This window comes from Apus apus, chromosome 5 (assembly GCF_020740795.1).
Source record: "Apus apus isolate bApuApu2 chromosome 5, bApuApu2.pri.cur, whole genome shotgun sequence".
NCBI classification, from domain to species: domain Eukaryota; kingdom Metazoa; phylum Chordata; class Aves; order Apodiformes; family Apodidae; genus Apus; species Apus apus.
The window spans coordinates 51,446,134-51,473,712 of record NC_067286.1 but is presented as its reverse complement, the minus strand read 5'-3'; the positions used below and the strand labels follow the sequence as shown (position 1 = coordinate 51,473,712).

General features: G+C 36.4%; 1 protein-coding gene across 1 annotated transcript; it reads right to left on the bottom strand.

The window, feature by feature from the left end:
- Positions 1-787: 787 nt before the first annotated feature.
- AK7 (adenylate kinase 7) lies at positions 788-26,626 on the bottom strand. The gene is made up of 18 exons (XM_051621246.1): positions 26,549-26,626; positions 25,194-25,373; positions 23,949-24,057; positions 23,353-23,447; positions 22,441-22,551; positions 17,896-17,979; positions 17,249-17,337; positions 15,929-16,019; positions 14,646-14,723; positions 13,819-13,968; positions 11,908-12,036; positions 11,478-11,613; positions 9,781-9,909; positions 8,700-8,762; positions 7,755-7,952; positions 4,911-5,131; positions 2,661-2,819; positions 788-1,540 (listed from the first exon to the last, which is right to left on the bottom strand). Exons 1-18 carry the CDS (start codon positions 26,624-26,626, stop codon positions 1,502-1,504), a joined length of 2,139 nt encoding a protein of 712 aa, XP_051477206.1. The 3' UTR covers positions 788-1,501.
- Between the last annotated feature and the right edge of the window lie 953 nt (positions 26,627-27,579).

Below are 27,579 nucleotides of genomic sequence, written 5' to 3'. Positions count from 1 at the left end.
GCCGCGAGGCCGAAGGGCACTCTGGGGGCTGTAGTTCCGCGCTGGGAGCGACCGGCAGTTTTCAAACCGAGCCGTAACGGCTGCGGGGCGGGGCGGGGCTGGCGCCGGGCCTGCGGGCTCGTGCCGGGAGAGGCGCGGGGCGGGCGGGTGGTCCCGGCGGAGCTGGGCCGGGCGGGGACGGGCCGTGTCTCGGGCCCCGTCGGGCAGGGTTTGGCGCAACTGGGCGTGTGTCTGGGCAGCGGGGGCTTCCGAGCGAGGACTGAAATCGCTGTGGAAACTGAACTCGTTGAGACCCCCCCGCGCGTTACCCCAAGGAGCCGGCAGAGGCTCTTGGTACCGGGGGTGTCGGCGGCTCCCACGGGCGACGTCCCCACTCTGCTCCGCGGTCTGAGCTCACAGCCGGTTTGTGCGCATCTCGTTACCTGCACTGGGCTCGTTTTTGTTTCATGCCCCGCACAAACCTGGAAGATTCTTTTATAATGATTGTTTCTGAAAGCTCTGCCTATAACAGACTGCTTGAATTTCAGAAAACTTCAAAGAAAATAAAATTACACTATGTATCAGCTTAAAACTTTATTCTTAGAAAAGTACATATATTGCATCCACTCCACACACACACAAAAAAACCCCCAAACACTCTTGTTTTGTCTCCTTTTTTAGTGTCCTATTTTCATCTTTACTCTAAAAAATAAGGCTCTCAAAAATTTTAGCTAAAGTTACTGGTTATTTCCTCATCAACTGTCTCATATAATAAGTGGTGAATTGGACTGACAGCCTTTAGGAAATTTAAATCCCTTCCTGTGAAAGGTATATAAAGTCAGTAAAAAAGGGAGTTAGAAAGTCTAGATTCTTCAAGAATCTATTAAATTATATTGGATTATGAAGAGAACTAAATGAGAATAACAAGTGTTTTTTTTTTTCTTTTATTCCAAAGAAAAACACAGGTTTTATGACATACCTATTCTGTACAACTTTTTACTAGTCAGTCTTCAGTACAACATAGGAAGGGTATGTTTGGTGACTTTTTATCTCTTGCAGCTGGGAGGGGAAATAAGAGATCTTGCTGCTCCTATTTCCATTTTCAGTGAAAACTTGGTGTTTGGGGGTTTTTTTGAGAAAACTTTTCTCAGGCTAGCTGCCTACATCCACTGTGGATCAGGACAAATCGATTCTTTGTATTACTTAAATAAAATGTGCAACTTAAAAAAATCCAGGAAGAAAATTTTGGGAGAGAGAACGAATTCTTAACGTTCACAGTTTCAAATAGACATAAAATACAGTTACCTAAATATATTAGTATGTGCAGTAAATTGTACTTTTGTAGAAGGAATATTAAACTCCCAATTCAACATCCTAGAAAGTATGAGAAGTAAAAATGAAGATTACATTATAAAGCTAAACAAATAATTTCAGAAACTAAGTATTTTTATTTGAAATACATTATGAATGTTCCCCCTCTCTACTTCACAATTTCAACAGCTGTTAGGAGTCAACATTTATCTCATTCAATATCAGGACTGTTCTTGAAGAGATACTCTGCCTGTAAACAGAAGAGTTTTACAGTTACACTCAATTTCAAGTCTTTAATTTTAAAATGTATATAAAATAACAAAATACAGTGGATAACATCACTTTATACTAAACCACAGAAAGTATTAAATGGCTCTAAAATGTAATTTCTGGCAGACGTGTCAGGGAAGTCTCTTCCCCACAAATACCATCCAAAATACCATCCAACTCACTCTCCCTCTTGGTAGCACTCACTTCCTCTATATTATAGGCAAGAGAAGGAAGTGAGCTATTTATGACAGCATTTGTCACTCCATGGAAAATCCTAGGGAGTACTCCAGGGCCTGATTGCTGAACCCAGAAGAGTAGATAAGAAAGAACTTCCAAAGTATGCATTTAGTAGGGAAGATCTCACCTCCTACAGCTACAGGCATTGTTACTCACCAGTAAGCAAAAAGGTTAAGCATTTTAAACACTCCTTAGACACAACACTGATGTTTTCATTTTAAGCATTTGTTTAGTTAATAAAATGCTTCTTTTAATTAAACCAGTGACAGCTTCTTAGTAACTTTCTTAGGATGAGGAGGAAGAACAGCAGTACAGCAATAATTTTACAGCATCTGACTTCCTGTTTGAATACAATGCTGATACTTCTCTCTGCTGAAAGGTCCTTTGCAGCTGGAATTATGCTATGAACATTTTACAGGATTTACTCATTAATTTACCTGTGTATTGTGAAGGGAAGTAACAAAGAACTTTTCCTTCATCAATACAGTAACATGTTCTGTTGTGCCTGGAGGGGTGTAAGCAGGATAGGAAGTGATGTCCAACTTTCTGAGGGCCTCTGTCACAGAAGGGCTGGCAGGGTAAGACATGCAGAGCACACACACCAAACAGAAACAGATTCTGGTAGTGATTAGCAAAGCTGGATTATGCCCTAACTTGATTCATGGTATCGAGCCCATAAAGAATAATTGCTTGTTTTTTAGTTTTCACAGGAATCACAGAAACTGTAGATCCATTAATTGTTATTATGGCAGTAGGGAAAAAGAATTTAAGTCCTTATGTTAACATACATTCTTTGAGTCTATGTTAATATTTTCATTAAGCTTTTGCAAACATATTTAAGTAACAAAACGTAATCACTTTACCAGAAAATCAACTGGATCATCTGGCCTGATCTTGCAGCATTCATTTATCCCTTGGATAAGTGTTGGCATGACATTCTTCATTAAATAGTTGCGTAGTGGAATCGACTGGGCCTCCAATAACTCTTGTTCTTGTTTTTTCACTTCCTCCTGATTTTTGCTCTACAAATAATGAACAAAATCACAAAGAATAAGATTTATAACATCTACTAAGTAGCACCTGACTAAATAATAATGGTGGCCTAGATTAAAAATCAGTGTTAGAAGCTGTGGACAGAACTTTAAAACTCTCAACTTTGCAGGAAAACTATTAACTGCTTATTAAATTTCGAGCACACGGCAGACTGAGGACAAATAACTGAATATTATGAAAACTGAAATAACCCCCTTAGTAAAATGATTTTATTTTTCTCACCTTTAACACCTAAGAGGATGTCTACTTCCAGTGACCCTGTCTCCAGAAGGTATTTGGCAAAATGGTTGGAATACACTGTATCACTTAAAAAATTAGTACTGTTGGAAATGCAGATTGTTTCTTGAGGGTTTTTTGAACTGCAGGGGAAGGCGAATATTTTTACTCAGAGAGAGCCCTGACTCTCTAAATAACTGTAAGTTGTGTTGTGTCTATTTGGTTGGTTTGGGTTTTGTTTCTTTGCTTTGTTTTGTTTTGATTTCATTTATGTCAGTTTTCTAAGGGGCTAAGGGTTAAGTAAACTAAACTCACAGTGAATTACATCTGTTTACATCAGCTAAATTTATTCTTCAATTCAGGTTAAATCAAATGCAATTACTGTGCTCAAAAAGTAGGATGGGGTAGGGAAATAAACCTGCTGTGAGTTTTTCTTTCTTCCATTGAATAGCACTTAATACCATGCCTAGTTGCAGTCTTTTTAGCCAGAAGATTACTGAAGAACATTTTCATTGTCCTCTTTTCTCTCATTTTCTTCATCGATACCCTGAGTCATATATAGATACAACAAGCAGATGATACTTCTAAGGCTGCTTTTCTATACTTGAGGCATAACACAAAAGCAATGTTCAAGTAAAACCATATACCAGTGTCTGGTAAAGATATTTACCTTATTCATTCAAATCCAGGAGTATTATTGAATAAAACCAGCAAGTGGTCTTTGGTCTCTACTCAGAGACAGCAAATAATCTACAGTCTCAAGGGCAAATTATTTGTTGCTTAGAATTCCTGAGCATTTCTCTCTTTAAAAGGATAAACTTTTGTACAGTTTTTATTTAAACACTTACTTTAGCTTTGAATAATGCACAGTTTGCTGTTTTGAAGCTTAGATACCTTTGGATTGTATGTAGCTATATAAATGTATCAACCACCCTTACTAATTTTTTAGACAAGCTTAAGGAGAGTACAAAATGCTATTTAATGTTGAATTAAATTGTAAATAACCGTAGACATAACAAAGAAAACGTAATTAAAAGCCAGCATCAGAACCATGCAAATGCTGCTTTTAAAGTGAGTAATTACCCATAGATGTGTATGGGTAGTCAAATGTAAAGGAAAGTATTTATCTGTGAAATGATCACTTTGTTTTTCAATAGCTCTAGAAGAAGACAATAAAAGAATTGGCTTCTGGTGAAACAACCTGACTTTGGGTGCAAATAAGGAAAGCGTATCATGTGCAAATCCTGTGAGGTCTGGTAGCCTAAATACCAAGTACTTATTAAAGTATTAGCAAACAAAAAAGCATCTCTCAGACTGCATCAGGTAGTTCTCATTGAACTGAGGACTCAGCTCTGAAAGGTGATTTTCTTGAAGGCTCAGGAACATTTCTGCAATGCAGACTAGAATATTGGTCAGTATTGAATTAAAAATCTGGTTTAAAACGCATGGTAATTAAGACTCGGTAAGCTGCTTAGAACTGAGCAAAATACAAAAGTCCAAGAATACTGGTTATGGAAAAACACGATTGATTATAGAAGATAGATATAAATAGTAAAATAAAACAGCTATGACACAGCAACAAGAAAAGTATCATAAAAGCATTTTGAAGACATGCTAATACCAACATAATAAAAAAATGCCATGTCTGTAATAAAAAAGACATTATATTCTTTAAGTTGGGCCTCAAAATCCACTGTGAAGATAATGTAACCCAGTTCTAAAGTATGATAGAAGGAACTAGTGAATTTATGCCATGCTTTCCTAGTGAATTTACATAACAGATTGCTGGAAGCCATCTAAAACTCATAAATAATAATAATATAAAAAAAAATGTATTAACCTACCCACTCTTCCCAATGTGCCATCCTTTCGGCTCTTTCCTCAGCTTCTTTACGCTCTCGTTCAGCTTTTTCTTGAGCTTCTTTGGCGAGGCGTTCCTCAGCTGCTTTGCGTTCCAAAATCTCCTTTTCTTCATCTGTCAAACCATAACTCCGAGGTTCCCCAAGTTCTTTGGTGATCACTTTTACAATAAATCTGTTCTCAGGATCTTCATATTTGGCTACATCTTTTAAACAATACAAGAGAGAACTTTTCAAGGCTTTTGTCGATTATCAGTGGACATCAGTAAATAACTGCAAGACCTAAAATGAATGAAGTTTTCTACATCTGATTTTCTCTACTAGTTTCAGCTAAAATAGTTTGTCTTTCTAAGATGACATAAGGGAGAAAAGGATTAAAATAATTTTTACAACTATTCTGTTTATCAGTTGCAGCTTGTCTAAGTTTTGAAACTTGAAAATGAGGTAACTCAACTATCAGAGATGTTCAATGTTCCAGTTACCAATCTTATGTCAACTTATCCAGCTGTATAAAATCATCAGCTTTTGACCCTGTCTCCTCTGCCGGTTACACAATAGGTTGTTAGGATTTGGCAACAAACTCCGGAGTTTTCACTCATTCAGACTTACAAATACACAGACCTATCTCCAATTGAACTCTTACAGTGTTGTATCTACAAAACAAATCTGTAGCTTCATGTAGGAACATAGAGACTGAGGAAGACCTTTGTTCCTTCTCCCTTTTAATTGCTGGAGGCTGCTTGCGTAGTAAACTTACAAAAAAAACCCAAACCAAAACAACAACAACAAAAAAGCAAAACGAAAGAAAAGAAAAAAAAAACATAGAAAAATGGGAGCTGTCTCCAGGGCTTTCTAGGCTCTGTATGTATTCAGTGTAGCAAGGCATCTGGCAGAAAGGGTATCAAAATGTACATGGAAAACAGGAAAAGTAGGCGTTCCAGGTATCCAGAAAATACAGAGATAAAGTACTTGTTCAGAGATGTAAATGCACAGAAATGGGTAAGGAGAGCAGAGAAAGAGGAAAAAACAGAACTAGAATACAGAATTTAGATGAGAACCCAGCAGTCCCTTCTCCCTCTGCTTTATCAAGTTATTTTGAAACACACTGGCAAAGCATGCTTCCCATTTCTTTCCAATCACTAATTCAGACAGAAGATAACTGTCCAATACTAACGCTGTTATGCCAAGGGTTTGAGTGTTTGGGATTTGGACCTGAAGTCCAAACTCTGCTCATGAATTCAAGAGAAAGCTAACATAATTCTACACAATCAAATTTCTGTTACAGCTTTCAAAAAATCAGGAATTACATTCCTGAAGTACACCAGATTAAAAGAATAATACATTCTCTGTGTCAAGTAGTCCATTGTTTCTGCAATTTTAGCTGTACCCGGATATAACAATTACAGTGCAAACCACTTTTCTAGCAGTTTAAAGTATTGCTAAGAACTCTGTCAGCACTGAATGTGAGGTCTCAAAGACTGCATTTTTGTCTTACATGTCCAAGCAAGATTACAATAGAAATATTACAGCAATTATAATTAACTGCATTTATCTTCAAAAAGAAATACTTTTCAAATAAAAATGATGTTACTACTGATGCTAATTGAGAGGAAAGATCACCAGAAAAGGAGTTATTAAATTTAAATCTTCAGAGGAATTTGCTGGTATGACTTCAACATGCCTTTTTGTAGATGATCTAATATGCCTGTGTCACCATCCCCAATTTGCAGATGAGAAAAATAAGACACAAGATAACTGACTTGCAGACATCAGGCAGTGAGTCACTGTAGCAAAGTAGGGTTTCCAGAATTTTGAAGCCCACTCTTTTGTACTAATCATATTTCAGACTCAGAAAAAATAACAACAAAAGCAATTAATAAAACTATATTTTATGATTTTCTAAAATGTAGGTGGGATAAATATTTTATTACTTTCAGTTAATATTTAACAAATCAAGCACAATTTTTAACCCTATCCCACTAAATTCCTACAGCATATGACTGAGAAAGGAGCTGGCTCTCTGCTTAAATCTGATGTTACTTAATTCTGTGGATCCAATAAACTAATTGGAAAATCAGCTGGAATAAAGGAGTATTTGCAGAGCTGAAGGTTCCTCACTAAAGTTATCTTTGTAATCTGTCCTTACCATTTTACACCAGCAAGCTATATGCTTGCATACTTTGCTGGGCAACAATCAGTGATATGAAAATAGCTGAAGAGGCAGTTTCTGAGCTAAATACGACCTAAGACAATATTCCTTTGAAGATGAGTGTCAACACCATAAACTGAATATGAAAATCATCTGGAAATCACTGAACATCACAGTGGTGACACATCAATAATTAATATTGGTAGGCCAGTAAGTTTCCTTATTTTAAATAGGCTGGAGTTGAAGAGTAACTTTGGCCATGATTCTTAACAGAAAACACTGCAAAATTCTATCCTAGAGTATACACTTAGAGTTGCCACCGACATAAAACATGATCTTGGACAGGGCTACTGCTTGCCTATCCAAAACTGTGTAAGATAAGAATATGACCAACTAATGGCATTAGAGTTTAATATTAACCATTTCCTACAGTTACAAAAATGAGCAGTTAAAGACCTTATTTTTTAAAACAGTTCAACTGTAGAACTTCAGAGTCCTTATGAGTATACAGATATTTTTGCAGGTATATAATGAAATGCTTGTTGCATATGTATTCTGCAATGGTAATATAAAATGTTATTTATATACATACACTTACTATATGACCTTTACAAGTGTTAAATTTGTAACACCAAATTTTTTAACTTCATATTTTATCTACTAATTTTATTATTACATACCAATAAGCAGAGGATGTATTTCGAGTTCATCAAAATAGTTGAGAACAGTCTTATCATCTGTGTTTAACTCTCTGAAGAGATTTAGAGATTGCAGGAACCGGTCCTGGGTATAATGAGTTCCAGCAACAACACTCTCTGGCAAGTTTATTATTCTGTTTATAAGGAATTCATCAGATGCAGTCAAAGAAATAACGAATTCTGTAAAAAAGAACATATTATCAGTGCTCATATATATTATTGCTTTCCCTCTTTCTTAACTATTTTGTATAAGTAATAAATTGTAAATCATAACTGAACATGAAACATTGTGAATTGTAAATAACTTTACCGATAATTTGATGATTAAATACTTATATTCAACTTGTTCAGTTACAGCAATCCAACAATATTAAGAGCCATGTCTGTAAATAAACTGTATATTCCAATTTCACCAACTTCTTCTGTAGCACTATGAAGACTATTCTTGCAATTAGCAGCACAAAAATCTTGTCATTTAATAACATCAATGTAGCATAGTTCAAATTTTCTAGAGAAAGCTACCATACAACCTATACATCTAAGAAGTATAGGAAGAATAAAAATTCTTATGAATGGTGCAGCCAAAGCAAGAAGTAACACTGGAAAATTTAACAACTTACTGTTTGTCAAGTCATCAGCCTGTGTTGTGATTTTTAACCTTACAAATAAAGGTATGCCTGCTGAATTAAAGTAAATTTAAAAATAAAGAAATCAAATAGTAATAGAATTTAAAAAGCATGCACCAGCTGAAACAAAATGTTCCTTTTGATTAATTGTTCACTTTCAAATAAGCAGCCAGCAGCATTTCAAGAATTAGATATTCATTTTATTTTAAATATGAACAGATGGAGTGGTATTTTAGACTTCTCATTGGTGGTAGAAGTATTTGAAAAACCCGATCTTTAAAAAGAAATCTATCAAACTTACCAGGTGTGATTAAAGTATCACATTTGGGTATTTTGCCTCCAGCTTCTTCATCTTCACTTTCCGCTAAAACAACAGTAAGATATTATTGCCGTTTTCATTTGAAACAACAATATCATTGTATTTGCTAAAAATGTGCCCAGTACAAAATGCATGTTTGTCTATATTCAAATTACTCAAAATGTTGGAAATTAATCTAAACTGGATATCAGTTTAGAGAATTCAGTAAGTAATTCATGCTGCTAGCCACGACAGAATTCTGCCTTGGGACACTGATAGTTGTTTGCCTATCCAGCGGAAGTATGCACATGCATACACAATTTAAAAATGTGTCCAGTTTTAAAACTGCTGCCCTGACCTTGGCTGCTTCTCCTGCCAAGTACATTATTCTGCCAAAAAAAGAGATTGGGCTCAGAACAATGAGTAGAAATGTTTTACAGTAGTATGGTTAAAATGTTTTCTGCCACTGAATAGTCAGTAAAACAACCTGAAGAGCATCAGCCGAGCATCGTAATTTACAGCCCAGCATATTAAGTTGAACAAGACTGTTGTGTTTGTGGATTTTTTCTTGAAACCTCATGATATAATTTACATATGGAGACATTTCTTGGTCTCGATGCATGGATAATTCTTGCTCACAATTTGAAATATATGTCACGAAACTCCTCTTAACTCCTATCTGCTGTAGCTGATCTAATCCATCCACTCTAAGCTGAATCACAAAACATTTATTGCTGCTCTGGATGGATGCCCTCATTAAGTAGCTCATAAATATTATGAAGAAATTCCACCTTAGGTCTTCCTTGAGTGGAGTAAACCAACACAGAAAAAGCAAGTGCTCTCTATATTTGTGTATTTGCATTATTACTCTGCTAGCAAAGATAGTGTGAGAACTATCTTGTGCTTAATTAAATAAGTTGCATTAGAATCCCGACTACATTTTAAGCACCACGTGAAAAGAACTTTTTTTGTGTCCTGCACTGCAGTCATTACAGTGATGATGCACTTCAACTAATTTGGCACTGAGAACAATAATGATAAAAACAGTATTAGCAGCAATAAAACCAAAAGGAGCAGTACTTACAATGAAAAAGATCTTGTGCTTGTTCATAGGTTTCTGGGAACCCGTCTAAAATATATCCCTGATTCCTACACGGCATAGTTTTGAGCTTATCCTTCACAAATTTAAGAAGATATTGATCATCTAGATGACCTAAGACACAAAGAAGGTTAATAGGTACCTTTTTTACAGAAAAGAGATATCTGAAATTATTTTACTAAAATATTAATTCATTTAGCAGAGAAACTTCTATTTAGACCCTAAAAAAATTATGTATTTTGAATTACTCTTTGTATATGACATTGTCAGAAATCTGTGGAATATACATTTGTGTTTACAAGGATTTAAATATTAGAACTTTAAGGATACTAAACTTGAACTTAGGTTTTTTTAGCAATCAGATTTTAATGGAAAAAAAATGTGTCAAAGCAATCGTTTTCTACTTACAGTTAATAGTAAGACCTATAGATAGTCTTGCAAAAGAAACATGAGGTAGGTTTTACAAGTTTCATTTTCAGATGAATTGATTGAGGTAGACTGAAGGGTTCATTAACTTGGTCTACATTGTTGAGCAAATGTGTGGGAGTAAAAAGTTTGCTTCTTTGTGATTTTTTGTCACTTGGCAACCATTTACTCTAATTTCCTACTTTATTCTGCTTCAGCTTTTAAAAGTCCAAAGGATTTATAAACCACTATAATCATAAAGGTATGTTACTATTTTAAAAGGTGTTATTTTAAATGACTAAACAAGGCATCCAAGAGATGCTGCCATAGATCTCAAAGCTTTTGGGTGTGCTACAAGTTCATTGCTTTGCAGACACATAGGATCCAAATCAGGTAAACCTTTAGTGATAGAAAGTGTTTTTTAGGGGGATCACTTTATACCACACATAAAGTGTTAAGAACTAAGTAAAAAATCACTTTATTAATACATAGATGATAATTAGTACTTATCAGTAATGGCAATTTTTATGGACCTTGTTCAATTTGCAGACTTTAAAATTCTTTACAGTCTTCTGTAAATACTATTCACTTTTTAGAGATAGCCAAAATGAGGAAAATTGGCTTCATCCTGGCTCAAACCAGGACACTTCTACCTCATTTTGGCTATCTCTAAAATGTGAATAGTATTTACAGAAGAATGTAAAGAATTTTTTTGAGGTACTTAAAAAAACCCACAATCTCATATGACAGTGCACTAAGTCTTTTTTTAGTTGAATACTTTCCTTCTTTGCAAATTTGATACAGATATACTTCACTAATATTTTATATATATTTTATATTTTATAATATACATTATATTGTATAAATTATATTAATTTATATTATATAAATTATGCCCCCTGTTTTGAGAAGAAAATGTGGTGTTATTAAAAAAGTCTGGCTAAGAATCTAATGCTTCTGAATATAACATTGTTTCTTACATATCAAATTACAGAGTAAAAAGAATTACATAAATCATATTAAAAAGAAGATAGATGGAATTTCTACAATTGAAAAAGCACCATGCTATTTTAAAAATATGTCCTTTTTAATATACAAGGTATATAATGTAAAACAGTATTTGGTTTGTAAATATGGTACATACAAATGGACAGGGCATGATTCTTGCTTTTAGTAGGACATAAAAGTTCTAAAGCACAAATTTATTTCCAGATTTTCAATTTGTATAGCGTTGCACTATTTACCTAAATCCCACCTTAGCCCTTTGTATTTCCTACCTGCGTCCTGCTCCATGCTTTCTTTTATTCCAGCTAATAACTCCTCTGCTTCTTCTACATTTATACCCTCCTCCTCTTCATCATCGTCTTCTCCCACACCATCAGATTCTAGTTCTTTAGAAGCCACAACTTTCTCCTGAAGACAAGATCAGAAATAGGCTCAGAAATTTCTTAGCCAAATTTCTTTTATACATAGATAAAATAAAAGGGAAAAAATAAAAATAAAAAAATAAGGTGCTCCTGGACAGAGACATACTGAGCTACCTTCAGTCTCTAAAAAGATTTCAGTACATTCTCCAGAGGTGATCAGTATGAAAAAAAGATATTTCTATTCTAAAATAATGGAATTGTAACTAATTTTTAAATTATACTAAATGTTTTTAAATCACAGGTATGAAAACAATAGCAATATTAGAAAACAACAACACACCAGATTTGCTATTGTTTCAGAAATCAGGTCATTTATCTTAATGTGATGTAGCTTGTACTGCTTGCAGAGCTCTTCAGCAATGGCAGATTTGCCAGAGCCAGGAGGACCATGAATGAAAACTTTTAAAGGCTGGAAAAAAAAAGAAAAGATAAAGATATAACACCATTCACATAATATGGATGCTTTTATTTAAATGGAACACTGTTTTTACTATAAATAACAACAATTAATATAATTAAAATTGGGAAGGTATTTTAATTTTATTCACATCAAGTATGTATCGTCTCTCTGAATATCTCCTGTATCATCCACAGGCTTTGAGTAACACAGATAATTTAAATGTACATCTTCATCATTAGAGAAAAAGCATGCTTCTCTTCAGTGGACTCAGACCAATTTATAGTGGCACTACTGGTATTTGAATAAACAAAAGAGACAAAACACAATGCCATAGATAGGACACAGTGAATTTTGGAATAAGGTGGCAGGTATTTTATACACATGCAATAGCTCTATTTCCCAACTGAGGTTAGTTGCTGTCATCACAATGGTTATTTTGACCTCAAAAAATTCAGATCCTTAACAATCTTAAGATATTTCTGATTTCTCATTTCAGCCTACCTGACCTGTGGATGAGTACATGTAATTAAGGTTTCAGTACACACTTATTAAATATATTATGCAATAATCTCAAACTCATACACCAGTAACTTTCTGTCCTAATTCAGGACTCCTGACACAGCAAACTGAAAATTTAATAGTGACAGGGACAGAGGTCTGGCTAGCCTTCCCTGTCCTTGCTGCAAGCTAGTGTTCTCTTCCCTTGCCACTTGGTATGTCTGTATTTTGTACTGAATTTTTTAGTTACATGCATCCATAATCAAATGCAGTAGTTTGACCCAAACACAGACCTGATAATCCTTTCAGAGGTATGCAGGGACTTTTCATGAACAATCTCGAATGACAGTAGTTGTATTTTGTTTTACACCTCCTGAACCCTTGTTCAAAGTTTGAACAAAATTTAGACATGCTGAACAGCTTTATCATACTCATCAATATTTGAATGTATGCAAACATTTTTCTGCACCTTTCAATAACCACTTCCCTATACATGTGATTACAGAAGTTCAAATATTAAGCTAACATAGAAAACAGCAAGTTTCTTCAGTACATTACACAATAGAGCAGGGTAAACTGAAAGCTGCATTGCAATTTAATATCCTGGCTCACTAAATAAAATGAAGGAACAAAATCCTCACCTAACTACTAAGTATTATAAAAAAGCCTAAATAAAATAAAATTATCGAGTTCTTGAAGCAAAATATATAATGAATGCCATATATTGCATACAAAAACTAGTTTCAGAACAGTAGCTTCTCCATCAGGAGGCTTATTTGGATTTACAGGCTTCTAGTTTTAGGCATAAAAGAAATCATAGAATCACTTAGGTTGGAAAAGACCTTCAAGATCATCGAGTCCAACCATTAACCCTACCCTGCCAAGTCCAGCACTAAGCCATATTCCCAAGTGCCACATCTAGACAACTTTTAAACACATCCAAGGATGGTGACTCAGCCACCTCCCTGTGAAGCATGTTCCAATATCTGACAACCCTTTCAGTGCAAAAGTTCTTCCTAATGTCTAGTCTAAACCTCCCCTGCACAGCTGGAGGCCATTCCCTCTTGTTTTATCACCGGTTAAACAAAACTCAATTATTATTGTTTTAATTGATATGCCCTCTTTTTTTAACTTCTTCTATTTAATTTTCAGGTTTCAGGTCCACTTATATTGCATCTGTAATGGTCTCCCATGTATTTTTACTTGAAGAAATTAAAGCTTGCATTTATATAACCATTTTTATTGGGAAAGAAAGAAAAGAACATTTTAAAATAGCATACACCAAATCATTACCAGTAATCCTCGACTTTGCTTGTATTCTTTGACAACTTGTTCAATGTTCTCCACCAGTCCTGCCTGAGACACCCACTTAATGTTGAAAATCTCTTTCAGAAACATAGATTCCATTCGCAGGTTTACAAGCAGCATGTCCAGATGCATTTGCTGAGGGAGGAAAGTTATATTTATTTTACAGACTTCAGCTATGTATGTAAAAACATTGTTAGCTTAAGCTAGAGACTAGAATGGAGGGGTAAGAACAAAAAGAATTAAAGGATATGGGAAGAAGGTTTGCCAACAAAGCAAAACATTGTAAGCTTTTTAAAAAAATAAAAATACAAACCATGTATAGTTGTACTTGAGTACTCTCATAAACTATTAGAACATGAACCATTAAATAATTAGTCTGTACAATATAAAGGTTTCATATTATTGCAGAGAATAACTTCTTTCATAAATTTATCAAGTCCCATCTTAAAACTACCTGGATTTAAATTTGTTTATTTCCCCTATGAACTGCTTATTCCAGATAAATAGATGAATACAACATAATTTTTATATGCTGCATCCATCAGCCTTAATAGCACCTCATTATTAACTATTTTATACAATTTTGTGTAGGTTTCGTTAGAGTGCTCTAGTATGGTCAGTGCATAGTCTATTCTATGATGGTTAAATTTTAATTTGTTTACTTTCTAAATTTAAACTCACTGCAAATATTTTCAAGCAAGTTTTAGGGTTACATTCTTCTGTTGAAATAAAAAAGCAATGATATATTTCATTATATTATACTTTTAAGTTTACATCCTTTCCTTAAGTAATAAAAGGAAAAAAGTACTAACTGTTAAGTCTTTGCTCAGGAATGCATTTTCTATTGGAATCTTCTCAGTTTTTCCTGGTCCAAGATTTTTACTGATAGACTGTAATGAAAAAAAAAAATACACTTATCAAGTAAGATTCTTAGAAAAAAATTAAACATGATTTCTGTGGATATATGCTTTAAATTTTATGTTTCATTGTGCCTGAAAAATCAGTATTCTGATTTGAAATAGATAGATCAAAGGACTGTATATTAACTTTAATGGTAGTGTTAAACGCTTTTGTTTTGCTGTATAATCTCTCTTTTGCAATAAAAAACCCCACAAAACCAACCAACAAACCCAAAACAAAAGTGTTCCAAGGTTCTTAAATCTATCTGAAAGTACTTTTTTGGAAAGTATTTATTTGGAAAGTATTTTACAAAAGTCACATTAATTCTTTCCAAATATATCACATGTATCCGGGTGTAATTTAATGCAATTAATTTATTATAATGTCTAATAATGTAAGTTTCAATTTCCTCTACCCTTCTCCTCTAAGGATATAATATTTTTGTCTTTTGCTCTAATTTTTATATAATGCTTTTTCCTATGGTTGACTACAACTGCAAAAGTTCTTTTGACCTTTGCTTCCATAGGCATGTTGCCTAATTGCGTTATGGTCTCTTAGAACAGCTCTTCCACTATAAACATTTCACTGAGACCCTGTATACTTACCTGAACCAAAACAGAGTTGCATCTTCTTGTGAGCTCCCTAACACTCTGTTCTATGAAACACTCTTTGACACAATCAAAAAAACCTAGACTGTTATGTTTGGTCCTTAAGTAATATTCAACCAATTTACATGAGCAAGTTTCCTTATTATATTGTATTAGTTGACTTGCACCGTGAGTGAATAAATAGTTCAATAGTATCATCCAGACTATTTTGAGGGTTAATTTCAAAATACTTGGGAAAACAAGATACATTCCTACAAAATGCAGGGAGAAACAGTTTAAAGTCTTTGAGTACCTAATTACAGAACAGTGAATCCCATAACAATTCAGCAGAACTTCCTTAGGTAAAATTTCTACTTCAGTAAATGATAATAATGCAAGTTAGTTATGCAAAATCAAGTCGAAGTAATGAATTTTGTTCAAAGAATAGAAGTTTGGAGGATTTAAAATTAATTTTTTATGGTCTCATGTACTATGCAAAATAATTCAGGAAGATCTAGGTCCTTCTACTTCTTCAAAATGTATAGATTTTGAACCTTAAAGTTATCTTAAAAAAAAAAAAAAGAAAAAGAGAGAATAAAATCTCTTACCTTTATTAATTCTTGAAGAGTGTGCATAGATTCATCTACTGCAAGTATATAGCCATACTTTGGCCTGTGGTCTGCTATGTTTTGTAACACTCTGAAACATAGCAAGTACAGCCAAGACTTTTGTTAGAGAAGCATACACAGAACCACAGTATCAGAGAATGTTTGGAGTTGGAAGGGACCCTAAAGATCATCGAGTTCCAACTCCCCTGCATGGGCAGGGACACCTTCCACTAGAACAGGCTGCTCAGAGCCTCATCCAGCCTGCCCTTGAACACCTCCAGGGATGGAGCCCCCACAACATCCCTGGGCAGCCTATTCCAGTGTCTCACTATCCTTACACTGAAGAATTTATGCCTGATCTCCAACCTAAATCTCCCTTCTTTCATCTTAAAATCATTACCCCTTGTCCTCTCACTGCAGGCCCCTGTAAAAAGACCCTCCCCAGCTTTCCTGTAGGAAAGGTACTGGAAGGCCACTATGAGGTCCCCCCAGAACCTTCTCTTCTTCAGGCTGAACAACCCCAACTCCCTCAGCCTGTCCTCATAAGAGAGGTGCTCCATCCCTCGGATCATTTTCACAGCCCTTCTCTGGACACGTTCCAACAGGTCCACATCTTTCTTGTGTTGGGGGCACCAAAGCTGGACGCAGTATTCTAGGTGAGGTCTCACGAGGACAGAGTAGAGGGGCAGAATCACCTCTCTCAATCTGCTGGCCACACTTCTTTTGATAAAGCCCAGGATGGAGTTGGCCTTCTGGGCTGCAACTGCACATTGGTGGCTCATGTCCAGCTTTTGATCCACTAGTACCCCCAGGTCCTTTTCCACAGGGCTGCTCTCAATACTGGGTTTTTATTGTTAAATGCATTTCAGAAATAGTTCAAAGAGTTTGTAAAACCTTACAGAACTTTACAGAGCACGACATTTTCATACACATTTTCCATAATAAAGAAGCACAGCTAGATATTTTGTTTGGAAAGAAGTTCAAAGGATAAAAAGCAGCATCTGTAGAAGACACTAACATAGCCTGCTGTAAAGTCCACAAGCCACTTGCATCCAGTTCTGTGCCTGTTAACTGGTATCACACTCTAGATCAAGCATTGCTAGTAATTTCTTAAAAGCATAGCACCAGTGTAAGTCAGACAAGGTTTCCAGAAGGCCTAACTAGTACTAAAGAAACGGAAGTCTCTGACTCAGCAAGAAGGACCAAAGACTGTTCTTAAAGACACCCACCCCAATTTAAAAGCCTCTACTCTCTAGGAGATTTGGATTTGTTATCTAGTTAGGTATCAGCTGTTGTTGAGGGGAATTGTTTTTTACTTACGCTGCTAAATCAAGAACATGAATAGTTGGAACAAAATTTTTTCCATCTCCAAAAACAGGTATTGTAGGAGTCTCACTAAGCCAACATACCTGAAAATACAAATGGAGAATGAAGTAAGGAGAAAAAGTTTACTTTTCACTAGAGCTAAAAAAGGAACATTAGTTAACTAAGCAAATCTATTAAGGATTTAAAGTTAAATTTCTTGAATGATTAATGGAGCTACAGGAAAGGAAACAATTCTTGAGAAATACTGGCTGGCTGCCTAAAGAAAGCAAGAAACTTCTTTTTTTCTTAAAGAATATGATTTGATCTTTTAAAATGTTGCTTTGTATCCCAAATAAAATAAATGCTTGGGGAAAAAATATAATATTGAGAAGAAAGACATTTTTCCTGATTCCACTGGTATGACAGAAATGTTCTCACTCTGAAGTACATATGGAGATACTGTTCAAAGACTGAAAAAAACTAAAAACCACATAGAGCCAAAAAAGTGTAAACCACTTCCACTGTAGCTAAAACATCTCAAAGGACTCAAATTATCAGTTTTGTTCACAACATCTTTAAGATTATAATAATAAATGCATTTAATTCCAGTGTGGTTTGCCCCTAGAAATTCAAGGAAACTTCAAAAATAGTTGGATATCTACCTTAAAAAAGTAGTGAAAGACTTCTTCCTCATATCCATATTGATGTCCTGAGGCAACGACATAAGTTGAAAATTTATGTTTGTTCTGTGAAGCAAAATCAACAAGTAAGTATTGATAAAAATATGGTACTGCAAATGAGATACTGGCTTACCCTTAAACTTGAGTACTTGTGTACTGAATATACAAAGTGTGAAAATTAAATAATCTAAAATTTGAAGCTAGAGCAATTGTTGCATATCCTGTAGTTTCATAAGTTATATTGCTAGCATTTCCTTCAAAAAAAAACATTGCTCAATCAGAACTGACTTGTCTGAACTTGAATTGAAATTGTAAAAAAAAATAAGAGTTAAAATTTGGAAGTTACATAAAACAATGATGTTAACAAGACAACTCATGTTTCTAGTTTCTGTTTCCAAGAAAAATAACTATGAAATTCATTGAAGCTATTTTCTAAATTGCATTATATTTCCATTTCACTGCCTAAAGAAGTAGGAAGAGCAGGATTAATTATTTTACAACTGTTTTATTTTCATTTTGATATACAAATTTTATATTAAAAAAAATAATAAAAATTGCCAAGTATGTAAGTGCTTTCCTAACCACATACCATGATCAAGCTGACCATTATTGCACAGTACCATACCTTTGCCTATTCTGGCTGCCTGTTTATGCATAATGTTACTGCTTGGATCAGTGTTGATGATGGTTATAAACAGGAAAAAATAGTTTTAAAAATCATCTTAAGGAGAAATCTATTCAAGAAAATCCTTTAAGTTAGGACCAGTCACTTTGAAATTTTTAAGGTGAAACAAAATTATTAAATAATTTTCATGTTGTAAAGCTCTTAGACACATATCTATATAACACTATGTAAAAGAACTTACATTTACCAGCTGAGGGAATAAATGCCCAGATTTGGGATCTACTTTTTTTGTGAAAAAATGCATCTTTTGGTATCATCTTTACAATATTTCAGAAACATAAAACTAAGAACACTGTTAGCAAATCTTTGTATAAGAAAAGCATCATATGGAAGGATGAGAAGTTATAACATCAGTGTATTGTATCTGTGTATGCTTTTATCTATGTACTTATAAACTTTTTATTTATTACTTTGTAATAAACACTGTCTCAAGTCAGATGATTGCAAAAGTTTGTTAGTGATCATGAGAAACATATAAAATTAGAAGGCATCACAGATAGCGTAAGAGCTCCCACGCTTTGTGTGCTTGGGTACAGAAACTGTAATCTAAGAGCAGCAGCAGCTGTTTAGTGTCTACATCAATGACACAGTGGGATCAAGAGCACCCTCAGTAAGTTGGCAGATGACACCAGACTGACTGGTGTAGTCAACACATCAGAGGGCTGGGATGTTACCCAGAGGCACCTGGACAAGCTAGAGAAGTGGGCCCATGTGACCCTCATGAGATTCAACAAGGCCAAGTGCAAGGTCCTGCACCTGGGTAGGGGCAATCCTCATTATCAATACAGGCTGGGGAATGATGTGATAGAGAGCAGCCCCATAGAAAGAGACTTGGGGATACTGGTGGATGAAAAGTTGGACATGAGCAAACAAGGTGCGCTCGCAGCCCAGAGGGCCAATCGCGTCCTGGGCTACAACAAAATAAGAGTGGCCAGCAGGGTGAAGGAAGTTTATTCTGCCCCTCTACTCCACTCTCAGAAATCCCCACCTGTAGTACCGGGTCCAGTTCTGAAGCCCTCAACACAAGAGGGATGTGGACCTGTTGGAATGAGTCCAGAGAAAGGCCACAAAGATAATCAGAAGGCTGGAGCACCTTTCCTATGAAGACAGGCTGAGAGGGCTGGGACTGTTCAGCGTGCAGAAGAGAAGGCTCCAGGGAGACCTTATAGTGGCCCTCCAGTAGATGAAGGGGGCCTACAGAAAAGCTGGTGAGGGACTGTTTACAAGGGCATGTAGCAACAGAATGAGGGACGATGGTCTTTAACTAGAGACGGGTAGATTTAGATTAGACGTTAGGAAGTTCTTTTCTATGAGGGTGGTGAAACACAGGAACAGGTTACCCAGAAAGGTGGTGGAGGCTCCATTCAATGTCAGGCTTGACAAGGCTCTGAGCAACCAGATCTAGTTAAAGAAGCCCCTGTGCACTGCAGGGGTCTGGACTAGATGACCTTTAAAGGTCCCTTCCAACCCCACACATTCTATGATTCAGCTCTCAGGATTGCACCGGACAGGCAGCAAACATGCCCCAGGAGAGGACATGCTGTAATGTCTCCCAGCCTGAAAAACCTGCTTCTTGTGAAAGCACAGGAGGTTCTATTTCTCTTCTCCCTTAAGAAGAATGTAACACACAAGATTTTTTTCCATTTACCTTGCAGTAGGTTCTTCAGTAGCCACTTGTGGAGATAAACCACAGTTTGGCACTGAGTACAACACTGAAATACAAACTTCTGGAAAGAGTAAAGATACTAAATATTCATGTAGTGTCACAAGTCACACATATGAGAAGGTACTACTTGAGATGACTTGGATGTACCTAATTTTAAAAATAACACAATCATCAAGTAAGCTCCAGTTACACACAGCATGTTCAGTCACAGGTAGACCTTCAAGTTCCTGTGTAATATTCATTAAAGCCACTAGATGTCACATTCTAGCTATGATAATCAGTTCTAGGCTGTGATTGTTTTACGTTTGTTTTATTCTAATAAAATGCGTGAAGTGGTAAGCAGGTCTAAATTAATGGATTCAGGAACTGTGATGACACTAAGAACAGAGCTGGGAAATTAAGAGCACTTCTGTCTGTGGCAGGCAGATGTTTCTTCAAGGATTCTGAATCTGGCAGGACCCCAGAGTCAGTGGCTCCTCTTAAAGAAAAGCTACACAAGCAGGATGTGCTGCCACCAATGTAAAGGTAAATCATTGTTAGGTGCAAGATCTTCTCTACATAAATGACATGGCTGCTGAATCTTAGTATCTCCTGCTGAGGTTTTGCAGGTCAGTGGAAACACTCATTTCTTTCACAGAAGGCACATTACACAGGCGCCACGGAGGTAGAAATTAGCAAAAACTGTAATTGAGAAGCCTCAAGCCATCATAGGAAGCTAATGTTGATCTGCCCGAGAAGAATAAATGGTTTTGAGCCTCCCTGTTACAAAGTGCTGACAGAAACAAAACAGGCAGTGATAGGCAGTGCTGGTGCCCCTGGAGTTCTGGAGAAGGGCTCCTTTTGAAAGGCATACCAGAGGTATACATTGAAAATATTCAAGTTGCTTTATTGTGTACTGTTACATATTGTTCCACTGCCTTCTCAACAGACGTTCATCCTGAAAAACATTTAGAAGCTGATTATATGAATACCTTTGTTATGTAGCGACTTAGTGCTTTGGACTAGTCAGAACTGAGGCAATAGCTCATCCAAGTGTTGCTGGTGGCAGAAGTTATTGTGAGGTTTGCTGGACAGTGTTAAAAACTTTGTGTTTCTGACATGAAAGTTTTTTCATAGTCTTGTAATTCCATTGTTAGGACAGTAAAAGTAAAAACAATTTATCACTGATTTTTTTCAAGCTGCACTATTAAACCTATGTTAGAATAGAATATAATTTCTAGAGATATTTTCTCATCAGAGCATAAGATAACACATGTATACTCAAACCAGATTAGTTCCCCCCCCCTTTATAAGGAGCCTGATAAATTTTTGCAATGGACACTAAATTATTATTATTAGGGGAGGCTGCTAATGGACAAAGAATGAGCAAATGACACCATCATACAATGTATTTAATTGTCTTCCAGTTCGCTTTCCTAACCTCCACAGCACTCCCCTCTCTAATAACAATAGCATCAATTTTCCTGAGTTGTAAAGCACAATGTGAGCCACTGTTGGTATTCATTTAATAATAGCACTTAAGTAGAGAGAAAGACATGGTCTGCTCTCTAGTAAGATTAAAAATCTAATCAACATAAATAAAGCTGAATGAAGTGATTTTAAAACACATATAAACTGATAACATATATTCTATTCTGGGTCAGCTCTATGACCATAATTTTAAAGTGAATTATAGGGTGGAATAAAAGTCAATGAGCCCTCTGCTTCAAGAGCACGAACTATCCAGGAACATGCTAGGTGTGGCCAGATCATCTTCTAAGTATTTAAATGAGACAGAATATTAACATAGCTTGCTAATATTTAAAGATGCTGCTCTTCTTCAAAACTGCACTAACATCCCTTTCCTCTGCATTCTTTCATCCTCTTGTCTTTCCCCACAGAGGCCCCAGCTTGAATTGTCTCTCATACAACCAAAGAAACAATGCTTAAGAAAGATTTACTCACTACCCAAGGAAAAAAATTACAAGAGTTTGGGATGTGTATTATGTAGACAGTTACGTTTTAGAAGACATTCTTGTCCTCCCTATACTTTATATCTTATTAATAACTGATGTTATTCGTATTTATCAAGAAAAAACAACAATTATTCATATTCTTGGTAATTTCCATTACTGAGATGATACTCAAAGTAAGAGGAACAAACAACCTAGTTTTAGAAAAAAAGTTCTTTACATACAGTTTTCCCAAGTTTGAGAATGAGTTTTTCAGCATTTATGTGGTCCACAAAATTAGGATGAGGTTTTCTTCTGCGATAGTCATCATCAGTAAAAGGAATCTCAGGATCTTCCTATGAAGAAAAAAATGTGGCTGTTATACAAGTCTCAAAGCAGAACAATTGTTAAAGTCCTAGATGGTCAAAACAAGTTATTAAAAAATATAAAAATCTCTTTTAACTTTGTTTTCATTTGAAATACCCAAAACTTCTGATACTTAAGGTTCAACATTTTGAAAATGTCAATATTCAGTTTCAATGATCACAGAAAAATATTTTAACCAACTTTTATATTTTAAAAAATGTGAATTTTTGTTATATACAACATTACACAAGTTTGAAAAACTCTGAGAAGAAGTGCTACTGATAACATTAACTTGCACAGTTTCTCTAAGACTAAATTTAAGAACTGCAATAGCATACTGCAAAGCATTTAATATGGTTCCTGACAATGCATAACATTGGTGTCTGTGACCTTAAAGGTCTTTTCCAACCTAAATGATTCTGTAATGCTATAATTTATCTTTCTATACATTGATTTAAATATGTTTTCCTTAAATATACAGTAAATGTGGGTCTTCTTATGACTGAAAGACAGTGTATATTCAGGTTAGCATAAGTTCTGCCTCTGTCCAAGCAGTCCTTAATGTCTGCCTGTATCATTTTCACCAGTGCCTAAACTTCTCTGCCCAATGGGATAAATTTAACAATTTTGGCAGTAAGTAGTGTTTCAAAATGAAAGGATCATGAGAACCTGACAATAATTTTATTAGCTATTGTTGAAGTACATACTGAAATACTTTGTTTAATTTAATTTATAAATATTTTTCATTAAATGGAAATATTAAGTTAAAAAAAATAATTCATATTACTTACAGGGTCAGGGGGTTTGCTTTTTGCCCAACTCATTATTGTTGAAATGAGGATGAATGACTTTGGAGTTTTAAAACGCTCTATTTCCCCATGTAGCGCTGTAAAATGAGAGCAAAAGATTTAATTTATTATAATTTATATAAAGGTACTTTATAGACCTTTAAATAGCAAACAGAAGAAGGCTTCAGAAAACTGTTAGCAATGTTTATAATTGGACTTCTAAGTAAAAACATATTTCAAATAATTTTATAAAATATTGAAACATTTAAATATTACAGGAGTAAATTTTCTACCCACCTGCTAATGCAAATAGATTAGATGACGGTTGATGGGTATTTAGGGAAATAACTGCCTAATCAGATATGTCATTTAAAGTGTTGGATCATTCCATGACAGCTTCTCCAGCTTGTGAATGCTAGAGTGCATTCCATGGTCCTTTGCTAATTAATTGAACAATTCATGCAGCATTTCTCCATCAAGGAGCCCAGTTTTACGTTATAGTAAACTATATGTCCCAGATAATTTCCATTATACATTTGTGGTAAATTTTGATTGCTGTATAGCAACCATTTTTCTGTTCAGTTGGTAGCTGTACTAACCAGAAGCAGCCCATGTTGCTTCCTCAATTTGATTTGTATCCTCGGTGATATTATATAAAACAATGTCACACTCAAGCAAGTGACTTAAAAGCTCATTTCTGGAAGAGACCTGGGATAAAAAAAATTGTTAGAATCTGACATTAAAAAAAAGTAAGTTAAAAAATCCAGCACCCCAAATTACTTTTATTTTCAAGCTTAATTTACTGATAGAATGTGGCTTTCTAACACCAAGATGTTAGAATAATTAATAAGACAAGTGTCAAATTTTATGTCAGGTACAAGTAAGGTGATGAAATGTAAATTAAATGCTAAAACTTCTAATTTAGAGTACACAATAATGTAGTTAAAAAACATGTTCAGCTTTTAATAGTATTTTAGGATTCACATTTTCAGTGCATAAAAGTCTATGGCTTACATGGGTATTTTAACTAAGGATTAGCTGGCAGAATGGAAAAGACATTAAAAAAAAAAATCCATTTCTTTGCAAAATAACTTCCCATCTTTTTTGTTAAATGTTTGTCTGCATCACATGAGCAAGTCCAGCAATCACTTTGGACAAGAGGATTGATTAAGATTAAATACCGCCAGCCATAATTTTCAGATTGAACAGCTCAGCAGTATAGACATTTAAATCAACATCTTCAAATGTTTAAAGAAATTCTGGATAATAGATTTCAGGCAGTTAGAGGCAAATTTAGTTTCAGAAAATGAAATCAAGCAATAAGCAATTACATTCTTAAAAGCAAGCTTCCTTTAGTTAACTAAACTTTGGATATATCTTTATATAAAAAGATGCAGGTATTCATAACAATTAGTGCTAGTGAAAGCTTTGATTTCAGTGAATAGTTATAAAGGGGGACACCAACTTTGATTCCAGCACCATTACCAATAAAATTATGATAAAAGACAGAGACAAAAGAGATACTTGAGATGTGTGTTTTGAGGGAAAAGTAATGCAGACTTGTGGATCATCAGGTTAGATTATGTCCTGTCTGTATCAATTTATTTATTTTTGTTTTGATTTTTTAAAATTTTAATATATTTTGAGTCAGAGTTCCTTCCTTTTACTATTTGCTGTATCAGACCTAGCAGGGAAGAGACAACTGTGCACAGGAAGCAGAAGTAATCAAATACATGTATACAGCTTCCAACAGCAACAAAAGCTATTTTATTAATGCAGGTCATTTTACATGATTGCAATATTTCTAATGTCTAATGGCAATCTGAAATAAGACTCCTACTTACTGCATATATTTCCTCTGCAAAATGTGGTTTAGTATTCTCTGGATTAGAAAGAGTACCCACTATTTGGTAGACTCCCTCCTTTGGCCTACTAGAAATTGCAGCAGCTGAATTATTTTCATCTTCCTCCTCCTCTTCTTCTGTGCTTTCAAGAGATGCCCCAACAATACATCTGGATAAATACTGCAATATACAAGACACACAATTGTATGCAAATGCATATTGAATCCTAAGCAGCTTCTCTGGTTCTAGGGAAGAAACCAGGGCTGTTGACTAGCCCAGATTCTGTTGGTGATCATAGAATCATAGAACTATTCAGGTTGGAAAAGACCCTTGGGATCACCGAGTCCAACCATCATCCCTACTCTACAAAGTTCTCCCCTAAACCATATCTACCAACACCACATCCAAACGACCCTTAAACACATCCAGGGATGGTGACTCAGCCACCTCCCTGAGCAGCCTGTTCGTGTGTCTAACCACTCTTTCTGTGAAAAAAATTTTCCTAATGTCCAGTCTAAACCTCCCCTATTGCAGCTTGAAGCCATTCCCTCTTGTTCTGTCACTGATTACCTGTGAAAAGAGACCAGCACCAACCTCCCTACAATGACCTTTCAGGGAGTTGTAGAGACTGATGAGGTTTCCCCTCAGCCTCCGCTTTCTCAAACTAAACATTTCCAGCTCCTTCAAGCGCTCTTCATAAGATTTATTCTCTAGGCCTTTCACCACCTTCATTGCCCTCCTCTGTACTTGCTCCAGCACCTTGAGATCTCTCTTGAATTGAGGTGCCCAAAACTGGACACAATACTCCAGGTGTGGCCTCACCAGTGCTGAGTACAGGGGCAATGATGTAGCTCAGGACACAGCTTTCCATTGAGCAGAACATTTTGGACTTCTCAACCTTAGCTGTAATGTTTGTATTGATTTGTGTCCTACGACACAAGGTATTGGTGAGTCCCTAGATGACTCTTCTCTGCAACTCGGCTTCTCTTGGGCAGGCATTACCTCAGAGAGATGTTATCCCTCCACAGAGATCAGCTTTTGCCTGACATCTCCCCACCTGCTTTTTCCACACTTCCCGCTCCTAACTCTCGTTTTCTTTCTCCTTCCTATCTTAACTCCTTCTTGCTCCCAGTGCCGCTCCTCTGCAGATATTTTTGGTGACCCCAGCAACCCGGCTGGCTTCCTGCCCGTCCGAGCTTCCTGTAAGCCCGACACGGTTCCAGCCGCGCTGCCGGCCGCAAGCCAGGCGGGCGCTGCCCGAGGCGGGCTGGGGCAGGCAGGAGGGCGCCGGCGCCTCAGGCAGCGACCGCTGAGGAAGAAGCCCCGAGCAGCTGCGGGCCGCCCCTCGCGGTCACCTCGCCGATGTTGCGGCCGCAGTAGGAGTCGAGGTGGTTGAGGAACACCCGTCGGTTCTGGGCCGGCCCCTCCGCCATCGCCACAGCCTGAGCCGGGGACGCGGCCCGTTGCTGCGCGACGGCCCGGCCGGCGGCGGCTGCGCGGCGGGGCGGGGCGGGGCGGGGCCCTCCCTGCCGGGCGGCGCGGGGCGCTGCGGCCTGCCCGGCGCGCGGGGAGCCGCGGCTGCGGCGCGGAGCGTCGGCGGGATGAACGCGTTTAGTGTGTACGTGTGCGCTTTCCTTCTGCCTAATTCAGCCTGGCCTAGGACAAACACGGAGGGCGGCAGCCAAAAAATTAGTGACTTTATTCCTGACTTCTCGACGCCAGCGAGGACAAAATGTATGTAGTACTGCTGAGACAAAAACAGCTTTAATTAGGTTATCAGACATTGTTTCAGGCAGCAGGCAGGCTTTCAGGCTTTTTAGGTACTTCATAAAACAGCTCCATTAGGCTATGCAGCACCTATTCAGGGCTTTGGAGAATGCAAACAACAGGCTAAGGTGACTGAAATTCTCCCTTGTCCGTGCTTCAGAGAACCTCCCTCCATACAGGCAGCAATGCCTGAGGGTATAGACTGGAGAGCATTTCCAGATACAGTGGAATGATGTAACTTGCCCGTTTTTGAGTTAACACTACAGTATGTTAAAGGAAACAACAGAAGTTCCTTCAGATAATACCTACAAAACACCTGTTTTCAAAGCGCTTCTCAGCTTAGGTTCACAATAAGCACGCAAAACGACAAAACATTTTAAAGATGTCCAAGAAAACAATCACAGCAACATTAACATTTAAGTTTGGCAATTTCCACTGTTATTTCTAACGCTTCCATTCCTAGTCCCTCTTTGCAATCTCCTACTTCGTTTTTTTCATGACAAAGCTTCAGCAGACACAAGTCTGCACCCAAAGGTTTTAAAATACTTAACTACCTGATATTTAAAATTTTTTTTATGGGCGTCATGACTTTGGCTTTCACTCCTCCCTTTCCAGTAGT